General features: G+C 32.0%; 2 protein-coding genes across 5 annotated transcripts in view; one reads left to right on the forward strand and one right to left on the reverse strand.

Moving 5' to 3' along the window:
• The window catches only part of LOC130899412 (glycerol-3-phosphate dehydrogenase, mitochondrial), a 48,131-nt gene extending 37,858 nt beyond the window's left edge, over positions 1–10,273 (forward strand). For 2 of the 4 annotated variants that reach the window (XM_057809336.1, XM_057809338.1), the window contains exons 12-13: positions 900–1,001; positions 9,010–10,273. In XM_057809336.1, coding sequence (XP_057665319.1) covers positions 900–1,001; positions 9,010–9,144 — 237 coding nt within the window. In that variant the 3' untranslated portion in view covers positions 9,145–10,273. Of the gene's footprint in view, positions 1–756; positions 856–899; positions 1,002–9,009 lie in introns of all 4 variants that reach the window. The other 2 variants (XM_057809339.1, XM_057809340.1) reach the window with 1 other exon arrangement.
• LOC130899413 (radial spoke head protein 3 homolog B) lies at positions 5,270–6,812 on the reverse strand. The gene has a single exon (XM_057809341.1). It carries the CDS (start codon positions 6,512–6,514, stop codon positions 5,342–5,344), a length of 1,173 nt encoding a protein of 390 aa, XP_057665324.1. The 5' UTR covers positions 6,515–6,812; the 3' UTR covers positions 5,270–5,341.
• Positions 10,274–13,561: the final 3,288 nt, after the last annotated feature.

Here is a 13,561-nt window from a genome sequence, read left to right on the forward strand (position 1 = left end):
CTCCAGGAGGATTCCGCAAACTTCCAACGGCGGGCCTTGCAATTTATTTATGGTCATCGCAAAGGCCAGACGTACCGGAAATTGCAAACGTTTGAAAACGAATGGTAAATCCGTTGGATTGGTATATGCGGGATCAAGACATCTCTATTGCGCAGCATGATGTAAACTGATCCTACTTTTAACAGCAAATTATAAGGTGGTAATTAAGGCAATTCCAGTGAATTTGAAAACTTCTAAAAGCGATATACGAAAAACGTGATTTTCTTTTATTTCCAACTCCCCCGCTATTTGCCTAGTAGGCGGAATTTGATAAAATTCGTTTTTAGTCAACGTTAGAATCATAAAATTTATATTTGTACCAAGTTTCAATTATATATATATATATATATATATATATATATATATATATATATATATATATATATATATATATATATATATATATGATTTCTTATTAGGAACGTGGCAATGAAACACCAAAGTGTACTAACTTTAATATATTTTCCGAGCTTTCGAATACTTATGTATTCATCGACTGGAAAATAATTAATTGAGATTTGTGGTGGCTTTATTTTGTATAAATTCTTGTAAAAATTTTAAATTCATAGGATTAAAAATTCAAAGTGACGTTGATAGATAGAGTATTATATCAGTATTAAAGTTTTGCTGTCGATATTCTTAGATATTTATTATAGTCCTTCAAGTAAGAATACACTATTATTATTATAGTCCTTATAATCTAAATATCTATTACAGTCATTAGGAATAAAACTTACCGACGACGAAGTCCATGTTTTATTATCGGAGATCAACCTAATGTTTAATGGTCAACTGGATCTAGCGGATTATTTACACGTAAGTTTTTAATTAATGTCTTCTCAATGTTTTCGTTGTTCCAGCAAACTGGAGAAAAAGAAGTTTCTGGTGAAGAGCTTCACGATATACTCAAAGAAATTGATACGAACATGAACGGACAAGTCGAACTTGACGAATATTTACAGGTTGGATTTAATATTGTACCAATTTAGTTTTGCGGTGCTTTTTTGTTTTATCTGCATGCAAGTGACACTTTTAAAACCGACACTACAACAGACACACAAAACGCATATAAAAAAATCTTAACGAATTTTTGGTTATGTTGGTGTGAGGTATTAACTGAATATTATCCAAACATTGTTAATTGATAGATAGCTCGATGCTTTTTTTATGTAAACGTGCTAGGTAATATTTATCTCAGAATGCTTTAGCAAACGATGTACGTTAGAGTATACGATCCCTATAGTCCACGAGCCAGGTGAAAATTTGATTACTTCTACTCGAACTTATAAACTTAATTTCCCGGCAGGAGACTCTTCCTCAGGAAGTGGTATTCGGCCTCAGTTCTTCAGCTTTTAACGAACGACTAAAATGAACCGAAATAGTGGAAAAGATGGAAAAATCTTATTAATTAAATTAAAAATAATAATTGAACAAACTAAAACTATCCTCATACACGATTATCCAAATTAATATTTATTGCTAAGAACAATAAACAAATGTTCAATAACAAATAAATTTAGCGATAAAATCAAAAAGTCGCATTAACTGTGTATCCAAAAAAGCAGAACGAAACAAAAGCAGCTATAAATTAAAAACAACTCAGACTTGTCTATATATTAAAGATAAGGCTGGGACTTATCTGTGGAAATCCGTGATGGTTGCAGCCCTCAACTGAATTCCCAGTTTTTGGAGTTGAGTTGAATTTGTTTGTTTGTGGTATATCGGTTCAGTCTTATGGGAGTGGTTGAAAATACATCCTGACAGCTGTAGAACTGCGGGAAAAAAATTAAATGAGGAAGAAAGCGGGAACACGGGAACACAAATGAAAATTATTGCAAAAGGAACAAGTAGAAAGAACAGATTTGAATAAAAGGAGCTAATATACCAAAAAACTGACTTTATATTTATATGAAAACTGTCATACAAAATTTGCTTGAAACAACAGAAAAACGCAATAAAAAAAACAAAGAAAAACTTTACAAACTATAATTGGTGAGACGCATCAGAGAATAGTATCTTGAATCCTCGTGACATCAGCTGCAGGTCGGTTTGAGGGGGGGGTTTTAATAATTCCCGTCCAGATAACCCAATATCTCGAAGAAAATAACCAACCAGCTTAACATAAAAAAAATTCCACTTTCAAGGATTTCCTCTCAAATAAAAATTGTCGTGAAGTTAGCGCGTACCTCGGCTGATTTTGCCACGCGTTATTTCGATATTTTTTTACGCAACTGCTTTGTATTTGATGCCTTGAAGTCATCTAAAAGACCATCACGCTGCTTTTGTAATGCACTAAGAGTTCGAGGCATCCACCTTGTACTAATTTTTCACATTTAAAGCTTATATAGGATCTTTAGAACACTTGTTTTGAAAAAGCTGCAATTTCTTTTGTTTTTAGGCGCCAGCCACAGAACAATTTCTGCCATCAATTTAATGTTTTCTGAAATAGTTTAATTGTTGAGAATGATGACCACAAGTCACTGTAAACATTGTTTTAATTTGGGTTGGTGTTAATCCTTCTTCAGTCAAACATTTTTTAACATCGCGAAATATAATTTGAGACATTTTTCAAAACAACTGTAGAGTGGTAGTTCTAGCTCTACTATAATAAAATGGATCAAAACAGCAAGTTTAAGCTTTGTGTAAAATTTGTTGAGACCTGTCCCTGTTTTGTGTATAAAAATAGAGAGCTCTTGGACCATACTATGTACAAGCTAAGATCATCGTCATTATCTTTGATAGATACATTTATTAGATTACAGATAGTGAAATAGAGCAAGCAAACTTTCCATTTTGATGCCCTGACCAAGTGCGAAAAAAAGATTTTTCACTTGAAGTGAATATACTTAATGGCTTTAAAAAATATTGATATGGAACATTTAGTTCATTTGAGCATTATTAATATACTGCTGTGATGAATAAAAAAACTAACTGCCAATACTTTGAGAAAACCTAATGCTTTTAAATAGGCTAATACTTCCAAAGTATCAACTGACAGTTTTCATATAAAAATACAGACTGCTGACCCATATATTCATCCCGAAGTTGAAAATAATCTATCATCAGTAAATTAGTGAAATCATTGGAAGTATAATATTTTGTTCAAAGCACCAGCTGATTCATAATATATCATTTGGTTGGTTTTGTCTTCGTGGCGTTGGGTTATCTGAAATTCTGACAAATTTTTAGCTCCGAAATGATTGAATATATTTTTTTCATCGTACTTGGTAAGCTAACACTGTTTAAGAGGAATTTGGTCATGTAAATCTGTTACTGGCTCCAGTACTATTATTCTAACCATGAATAGAGGAATGAATACCTTTATTATCAACAATTCGAGGTGGACACGTACCTTACTTACTTGATTTATTTAAACAATTACACTAGAAACAATAAACTAAGCACTGAACACTATACGACTCACTATTTATGATAATTATACACTAACACTTAACTATTCACTGACTTACATAGTTTACTTGATTTCACAGGCTACTTTTACTATTTCGTGTCCACTATGAGACTCAATTATTCACAATTCTATAAACAAATAAAAAGATCTTTCTAGAAATTATTTGAAAACAGTATAAACAAATCGCCGCTGTACCTAAAATATATAAAAAAAAACCAAGGTTTCCGAGAACCGCCGCTTCCGCCAAACTTTCTTCTTCTATCATAACCGATCAGGATCGGCTTCACGGTCTATATCGTGGACGAGTTCGTAACAAAATATAAGGTGTGAAATTGAAAGAATTCCCTAAAGAAAATTGCAAATTTCATTAATCCTCACAAATTTCAAATGAAAATTGAGAGTTATTTAACTACCTTTTAAAGCATAATAATTTCCTGATTTATTTTTTTTAGTTAAGATGAAACCTGGGTATACCATTACACCTAAGAAATACAAATATGGTTTAAATAAATACCTTATGAGAGTTTATTGCTACTCATTTACAATTTATTCAAGTTTTTGCAGTTTCAACAATCTTTTTCTATGGATTTCGGTCCTGCATCTGTCTGTTAGAAAAATTTTTTCTATTCTGCACTACTCAATCTTCTCATTTATTTCTGTAATTCTCCTCATACCCTGTTCTATTTGAATTCTTTCAATGTGTCCTTACAACCGTTTTTTTATTTAATTGTTATTATTTTATTTTTAATTTCTAATATATTTTCAATTTCATAGTTCTTACTACTTCCCCTATTCTCTTTTTTTATCCTTATCTACATATATAAACTGATTTGGGTTTATAACCTCATTTAGGTCAATCTATTGCAGCTAAGACCTCATCTTAATATTTTTTATATAGCAAGCACTTCCTATTACTTTCGAGTAGCTCGAGTGCTGCCTCCAGTGTGGAGATATCTTGGTAGCTGATTCCACAAACTTTCACTTCTCCAAAAGAAGTTCCGAGATTGACATTCTATGCGTTTTCAGGCGGATTAGGTGGTGTTTAACCTCAACTGCTTGTGTAGTAGATCTTGCAAATACTACTCTAGGTGGGATTATATTGGACAGCTGGGATGAGTATCTCCTTAGTAGTATCGATCGATGAGTAAGGCCATAAACTTTTCTTCTAAGCTCTAAACTGTCCAAGTTTCTGGTAAATTCTTGATCACCTATAAATCGGAGTGCTCTGTACTGTATTGCATATAGGGTACGCTTGGAAGCCGAGTTCAAAACGAGCAATACTCAAATGACGTATCTATACCTTGTAGAGGATTAGAAACTCTTGTGGGGTATACAAAGAACTCCAATTTTTTGTGAAGCTGCCTTAGCTACTTCGAACACGTGACTATATCAGGACATATTACTCTCAACCTGAAACCACAACAGATGAACTGGTGATGGTGATGTTTTATGTCCAGACAGGATTAAATTTTGAACCGCAGCGACAGCTTCCTTTGTAAAAACTTGCAGCCAGCGTCTTTGCTTCGATAAACTCAATCAGATTACTTCTACCGTAATGTGGAATGCCGCTGGTATAAAGTGATTTTGATATCGGTTAATACCTTTTCTATTTGAGCATTTAGGCCTCTGTTTGCTCCTGTTGATGTGGTTTAGTTGAAAACCAACTTACAGATACTTATGTTAGGTCAATAATTTTATTCGCAAAGTTGATTTTAAATACAAAAATTACCTTGTTCTAAAATTTTTGTTTTATGAGCCCACTTATATCTATTCCAAAAATATATTTCTCATTAAATTTGGCACCAACAAAATAAAATATTGAAAAAACTATATTTATTTGATTCAACAATTTACATAGAAATTTACGTGTCTAAAAACAATATAAAATTCTTATTTTGATTGATTTTCCTCCAATTTTTTTCGAATTTCTTCTTGTAATTTCATATGATCTTGCAACTGCTCATCTTGAATATTATCCGTACCTTCTTCGGCAACTTCTACGATTTCTTTATCCAATGCGACGTATAAATCCGCACGATTTTCTAAAATCTCCCTAACTATATCAGCAAGAATATCTCTACTACTAACCATATCTTGCATCTCCCCTGTGACTTCTTTAAGTAACCAAGGCATAAATGAATCTTCCAAATCTTGTTTGATGTTATCCAAAAGGAAGCCGTCTGATTCTAAACCTTCTAACACTGAAGGAAGGAGGTTTGCTAAATATCCTTGCATCAATACAGCTGCTGCTATCTTTTCTTCCATCTCTTTTTGATTCTTCAATCCTTCTTCCAGTTCTGCCATTCTTCGTTCTTTTTCTTTGAATAATCTCTTTTCTCTTTCTTCCAACCTCAAAGCTTCGGCAGTTTCGGCGGCCCTTATTTCCAAGAATTTTCTTTGTTGTTCTCTAAGGGCTGCTAATTCTTCCTCTTCCAAAACTTCTATTAATGATTGTTCTATTGTCTTACCCACAAGTACCTCGAGTATTGGTTGCACTTCCAAATCGAAATCGAACAAATCACCAGGATAAATTTGTGTTTCTACATCGGCGCCGGTTTTGGCGGGAACATAAAATGGAGATACTGGTCTCTCTAAGAATAAATCTGTCTGTGTGCATATATCGGCGACGGGTGGAGTTACGAATATTTCTTCCAAATAATTCTCGGTTTGTATCCGTTCGTGTTTTCTACCAGAAATCGCCGGAGGAGAACCAAGTCGTAAAGACACTTTCATATTTTGGGCACGTGTTCTTGCTTTTGCTCTTCTTTGAGCTTCCGCGGCTCTCGCTGCGGCCGATTCGCCGTCACCTTCGCATTTATTTGCTCCGAAATTAGTTCCTCTGAAAACTCTTCTTTCGAACATAACGTTAGCGTACGGCACATCACTTCCTTTATACATTTTTCTATTTGTGTATAACGCTCGAGGGGAACTGGAAAATACGTATTCATTTTTGGCGATGTTACCCGCACTTCCATTACGTATATCTACTTCGAGGTTGTCTTTCGAGGATCTTCTGGGCTGAGCTCGTTGCCTTCTTAAAATAGGTCTGTCTTCGAGAGTCATTTTCTAAGTGCGACAAAAATATATTTCAGGTACATATTATGACATTAATGTATGTAGTTGTCAAAATTATATTGCGAGTCGTAAATTGTAAACTATATGCTTCCTATGCTATCGAACTTAACTGATATGAAATATTCCAATGTAGAATTATATTTTCGCCTTTTCTTCTTCATTTATTCTTATTTCGGTTTTTAATTAATTGTTGTTACTTTTTTTAAAATTGCTGGCGATTCCATTTACGTGAAAAGTTTGTGTCAAATCTTCGTTTATTTACATTCAACTACGTCGAGTTCTTTGTGATATAACTGACGTACAAAATTTGAATGTTTGATCAATGATAGTTTTAATCAAGGGCGTAACTATGATATTTTTAATGGAGGAAATTTTATTTATTGGAATCGATCATTTCTTTTATCCTCATACGAGAATTTAAAAAAAATTGAGATTATTAATTATTTTTTCTAAAATTTGGAGATTGATATCACTAGTCTACAAATAAAATTTTTATTGTATCACGAATATATTTTTTTGGATAGAATTTTAAATAAAACATTTTTTGAGTCAAAAATAAAATAAATCGTTTTAATATTAATTGTTTCATATTCCTTCAGAAGTCACGTTTTCTTTTATGCAACACTACGCGAATCGGAACCGCATTATTCGTCAGTCCAATTGACGTATTGTCTGGAAAATCTGCTCGACAGGCTGGAGTTAATTTCGGGCCAGTAGGTGACTTTTTGGCTCAATGTTATCTTCTTCTGACTGGTTTTCTGAGCTCTTATTGAACCTCAATATCAGTGAGGCCCCGATTTCTCCATCCAGGAACCTTCTCCAAAAGCCACGTTTTCTTTTATGCAACACTGCGCAGGTCTTCCGTAGACTCGTCCTCTCCTATCACTACCGTGCAGGCACACTCTATTTTCGTCTGAGGAGAATCGGAACCCCATTGTTCGCGAGTCCAATAACGTATTGTCTGGAAAATCTTAGCCGAGCTGCTCGATGCGCTGGAGTTAATTTCGGGTCAGTAGCTAACCTTTTTGGCTCAAGGTTATCTGTTATGTGTTCTGACTGTTCAGCCACTCCTCGAGGTTTCCTGAGCTCGTGTTGAACTTCAATGTCAGTGAGGCTCGGATTTCTCAGCGATGTGCTGGCATCTCTATCGGCGGTGCACTCTTTTCTTCCGGAACCGCATGGTTACTGAACATAAAATATTTTTGACTGAGAAAACAATACTTTATATAATTTTGAAACTAATGTCGTTAGCTTTAAGTTTTAACTAAGACAAATACAATTTCGTTTACAGTTTTTTTGCCAATGACTTGCAATTGCAGGAGTGTCGCTTGAGACGATTTTTTTGCTCACGAGTGCAGTTTTGCATGCAGTTTACAGGAACAATTGTTAAATCTGTGAGAGAAACTTTTCTTGCCTAAAAAGAGAACTGTTTTACTGTTGCTAAACTGTGTGTGTAATCAATCAAAATGTATCAACATTACTCGTTGTCTAAAGTGATGAATAGTTTTAAAACCTACTTTATGAAAGTAGTGCATGATTGAAATTTTTTTGCTCTTTTCACAATTTTCTACTGTAGAAATAATCAAGAATCCTACACGAAACCTTAGTTATCAAATTGAAGAATTGGGATTTCATTGATGAAGAATTTAATTAAAACAATTGTGAACTAAGGTATCGAATTTCAGAGGTCAGTATTTGTGGTAAAAGATGAATACGCCTATAGGCGACAAATCTGTAAATCCGTCATTGAGAAACCAACAGAGATATAATAAATTTCCAAATATAATTAGAACCCAACATTTTATAAAACAAAATATACATCTCAAAAATTTGAAAACAGATAAATCTAATGAATTATGAAATCAGAGGATTATAACAACATGATGAAATTATTAAATGATAAGATAACTTTTAAAAAAACTAAACAGAACCGTACCAATTCTTATCAAAAACAAAATAATAAACTCATTCGATCTTGAAATGAACATTTTATTTTATAAGTATGCAAAGAAATTGAAAATTCATAATGTTGTACCCCCTAAAATGGTCTGCCAAAATTGCACAAACCTGACATACCTCTTCGACCAATTGTTTCGAATAATCAAACTCCTCTGACTGTAATTATTAAAAAATGTTTTTAAAAAATTTTATACCAAAATAAATATACCTAAATATAAATAAAACACATGGGATTCAAGGAGAAAATTAAAAATATGGAAATGCCTGACGAATATGAATTTACTTCATTAGATGTAGTTTCTTTATATACAAATATTGTTATTTAATAAAATATATCCATATAGCAACCAAATTTCAATAATGCAGTCTGGAGGATTGTTAAACTATTTAAAGAAGTTAACAAAAAATTAATAACATCCCTTCAATTAACTTAATTTCTTACCAATACCTTAAGTATTCAATAGTATCCGTTAATATATAATGAGTTTGTTACGTTGTTAATTATTTTTTTTTTTCTATTTTAGATGATGTCCGCCATCAAATCCGGTCACGTGACGTATTCCAGATTCGCAAGAATGGCCGAATTAGAAGAAATCAAACAAGAAACTGAATTACTCAAAAAGAAATTATCTGTTGAACGTAGCGGTGGTGGGCTGTAAGAAAAAGAAAATTGGGAATGCACGAAAAAAAAATAGTGATTCCTTTTCAAAGTGGGATTAGATATACTATTCTATTCCATATCTATTTTAGTTCATACCTATTTATTTTTATTTATTTATTAAATGATCTGTAAGTTTTATTTTATGAAAGACTTTTTGAGAATAGAAAATGTCGCTCGATAAGTAGAAAATATCTGCTCCGTGCTTTATGTCTATAATGGAAGTAGAAAACTGCCGGATATCCGGATTTAAATTTGTACCTAAGCAATAAGTACAAAACTTTATGCAACTCCAGATTGTAATAAGATTAGTCTTTCACTTTTGGCTACTGCCAATTTCAAATCTTAAAATATTGTTGGTGTCAACACTGGATGAAAATTACCAATGTGGATTTTCCTATACGTTACGGTAAGGTTTGTTGGAGTTGACCCTGACATAGGAGTTACTCCTCTGCAGGGCTGGGGTTGTGGTGGTTGCGTGGGATTGTGCTTGCTGTCTTGGTTGTAAGGAGGAAACGCGACAACAATTGGCCAAAAGACCAAAAGAGAGTACTTTTTACCTTTGAAAAAGAATATAATGTTTATAGACTACCTGGATTTTCGATATTCTCATAGGCTATGGCGTTGAAAGTACCTGAAATGGCAACAAGGACACAAAACCTGATCCATCTTCAGCATATAAAATAATCAGCTTTTTCCTTTGGCTACTGGCGATTTTAATCAATCAGTTTTTCCATACTTTTACAAGCTGTAAATGTACTTTTCGTCACAATATACTGTCATCTGCCTTCTTTACTTAGAAAATGGCGCATTTTATGTTCTTAAATATATTTTATCTACAACCACTTTATTTATTATGTCATCGTTCAATTGACTGGAATTTTTTTGATACGATCGATGAAACTATTGTTTTGCCAATCATAAAACACTCGAAATAAATTCATGTATCAAGATTTTCACGTCAATATTTATACTAATAGACAAAACAAGGTTATTTATTAATCTTTTGCTAATTGTTTTTGTGCCTAAATATTTCCATTTCCAAATTCTTATAAATATTATTTATTGTGCTATACACTCTAGGTATGTTATTTTTCCTTTGGAAATTGTTGAATAAAAAAGAATACTCATTTGTTTTATTTCTACCAAAATCACTACAGATTATTTTATACAGGATTAGCGCAAGAGTAAAGATTATTTTGAACCTACCATATTACTTTATAAAATTTATTAAATATATACATGAATCAATAGAAATCACATTAAACCTTTAGTTTCATAAGGTAGAACAAATATTGTTGAAGGGTGTCCATATAAGCTGAAATCGTGAAGTGTCTTTGGAAATTTGCCATGATGAATAAAGTATATATCATATTTTGAAGACCTCTAAACTGACATGCAAAATTAATATATTTTTTCATATTATCAACATATTTAAAATCAAGTTTTAAAATTTTCGGTTTAAACTTTCCACTAAAAGGATTTTTACCAATATGATGCTGCAATGGCGTCAGTACCGGGTGGGCAATTAAAAACTAATTATACTAGAGTTTCAAGAAAAAAAGTATAATAAAAGTGGCTCGAAAAACAACTGGAAATTATTTTCAAAATTTTAGGTTCACCACTAGAGGGCGTATAAAATTTTTTTTTCAAATTTACTATTAACAAAATTACATCAAAATACCGCAAGTCGATAACTTTTTTCTGTCCCGAGATATCTTAAGAAATGTGTAAACAAGAATTTTCCCTCAAACGTCTATTAGGGTGGTTCTCCCAAGCAGGAATTGAAAATTCATTTTGGATAAAAAATTCTTCCAATGGACTACCTGCAGTAAGTACTCGTAAGTAAACTGTTTTCATAATAATCTTATTATCGCTGCTAGATGGCGTTATATAAATGTTATTACTAACAATAAAAACAAAATGTCGTCTATACATGAAATCAGTCGCTGACGGATAATGAAAGTTTGATTTTAAAAAAGGTTTTTTTTCTTAAATTTTATCTTTCGAGTACGAAAACTATGTTACAATTGAATTTCATCCGAGAAGCAGAAATTCTGTCGAGACATTGCCGCCTCAATTGATACATCAAGGTTTAGCAAAAAACGCAATGTGCATATTCTGTTAAATAGATGACGAAACCTCTATACACTTCCTGACGAATATGAAAGACTACACCTGGGAGGGTATAAAATAGAAAACGAAGAGCCCCAACTCACGAACTTTCTGAGAGGAGTGAGATTAATAGATCAGTTAGAGAAAGAAAAAGGGATACAATATATCCTTTGGGTCGCAGTGTAACTGACATCCTAATCAGATATATACATGTATAAAAGAACTTTATTGCCATCATAAAAAATAACTATAAGGAAAAAATTACTTACAATATTGGCGGGGAGCCGGTAACACTGAAAGTCCCGTCATAGCGAAATAAAAAATTTTTATATAATAGGATTTAAAGTATAGCAATTGGTATGCGCACTCAAAAACTGCCGGAAAAATCCCGCATACCACCTTGAAGGGCATAAACTATACTAGCATCTACTTCAAAATTTACGATATTCAATTTATTTTGGAGTATACGCTTTTTGTCGAATTATCATCGTTACATAATTATCACGATCTCGTATATTACATCAATAATAATTATGTTTCTTATAAAATCACTCTTGTTGATTGATATTTTTTTACATACATAGTTTCTATGTATATAAGTATTTATTACTTTCCTCTAGTTCAGGTAAGATTGTCTTTGGGCATTTTAGAAGCTAGAAGCCATTCTGTCCTGTCAGTCTGTTTCACCTTCAAGTGTCGAATGTTTACACTAATATCAATGGAGCTGTCTCGCGAATATTAAACGAGAATTTACATATCATGAGGAGATTGATACGAGAATTTTCTTCCACTTGAAAAAATGTTCTCCCCAAAAAATTCTCATTAAATCTGTTGATACTGACCCTTTAAAAATTTGCCTCGGAAATATTCACAAATTCAAAACCAAAAAATATGGATAACAAATAAATTAGATGAAGAAATTAATTACATAAGTTGTATATATCTTGCACGAGAATTAGTTACATCACTTTGTCGAGTTCTTCCGGGACTTCCATGTCTTCACAGGTTCTGATTATGCAGCAGATTTTGTTCACAAGGGAAAAATCAAATCAACTTTTTAATATAGAATGAAGGATACCAAAATATGTTTGAACATTTAATGGATCCGCAAGGCATCAATGACGATTTACCGACGAAATGTATAATATGGACAAAAATAATATTGATAGTGCTAGATTTGAATTATTCTTGAAATTTTTTGCAAGCACCAATAACAAATAAGAATTTTACAAAGGTGGAAAACTCTGTCACAAAAAGTTTTACGCACCATATTTATAAATACAATCTGGCAAAATGCCACTGAGCCAATCTGTATTTTATTTGAACCAACTGAATGTGGATGGCAACTGAATCAAGAAGATAAGTTGGAACCATTGTGGTATAAAGCCCCGACAGCACCTTCAAAAGTTGAAGAAATTCTTAGTGGTTAATTAAATAAAGAATAAGAAAATGAAAACCGTCGTGAAAAAGATGAAATTGATTTCGATGATTGTCAATAAATATGCTAAGTTTGAGAATAAACTCCTTATTTCAACATTATTTGGTAATTTTATACTTTCGCGGTCTTCTCGTTTTTTTGGCTCTAGAAAATCGAAAAATCATCCGATTTCGATGCTTGTTTTTTAAATCTTCGTTTTTACGGCGAAAGCATCAAACGCAGTTCATATATTTTTTGTTAATCTACACATTTTTAACAATACATATTTCTCTTATAATAATAAAAAATATAATAAAAATAAAAAACAACAGTGGGGTCTTCAATATCCCCTACATTAGTAGATTATGCAATGGATTAAATCTTGGACTTTGTAATATCTGTTTTACTCTTCAAATTATTCTTCATTAAATATTTTGTTTTGTAGATGATATAATTTTATTCCTTCCATATAATGAAATTGATAATTTATTATTTTACTTCAATATATATATATATATATATATATATATATATATATATATATATATATATATATATATATTTATTGAATTTTGAAAAATCAAATATCATTCATATCACCCACGTAACACTAAAACTAATTTAATCAAACAGATGAAAAATAGAGTCCTCAAAATTTCTGTTCCAATTTTTCATAAGAAAAAAATACTTCACAAACTTTTTTATGAAAACTTATCTTTTAAAACGAACTTTGTATAATTCATCTAACATTGACATAAACATTGAATCATCATTTTCAAACGTCACTTCTAACATTTCTATTACATATAATTATACCATATATAAAATCAGTTACTCCTAAACTTACTGAAATCTTTAAACAACACAATATTAAAATAGCATACAG

The sequence above is a fragment of the Diorhabda carinulata genome, chromosome 11 (assembly GCF_026250575.1).
Source record: "Diorhabda carinulata isolate Delta chromosome 11, icDioCari1.1, whole genome shotgun sequence".
In the NCBI taxonomy this organism is placed as follows: domain Eukaryota; kingdom Metazoa; phylum Arthropoda; class Insecta; order Coleoptera; family Chrysomelidae; genus Diorhabda; species Diorhabda carinulata.

Coding starts and splice junctions, on each gene's coding strand:
- LOC130899413 (XM_057809341.1), bottom strand. CDS start 6,514: ATGACTCTCGAAGACAGACCTATTTTAAGAAGGCAACGAGCTCAGCCC.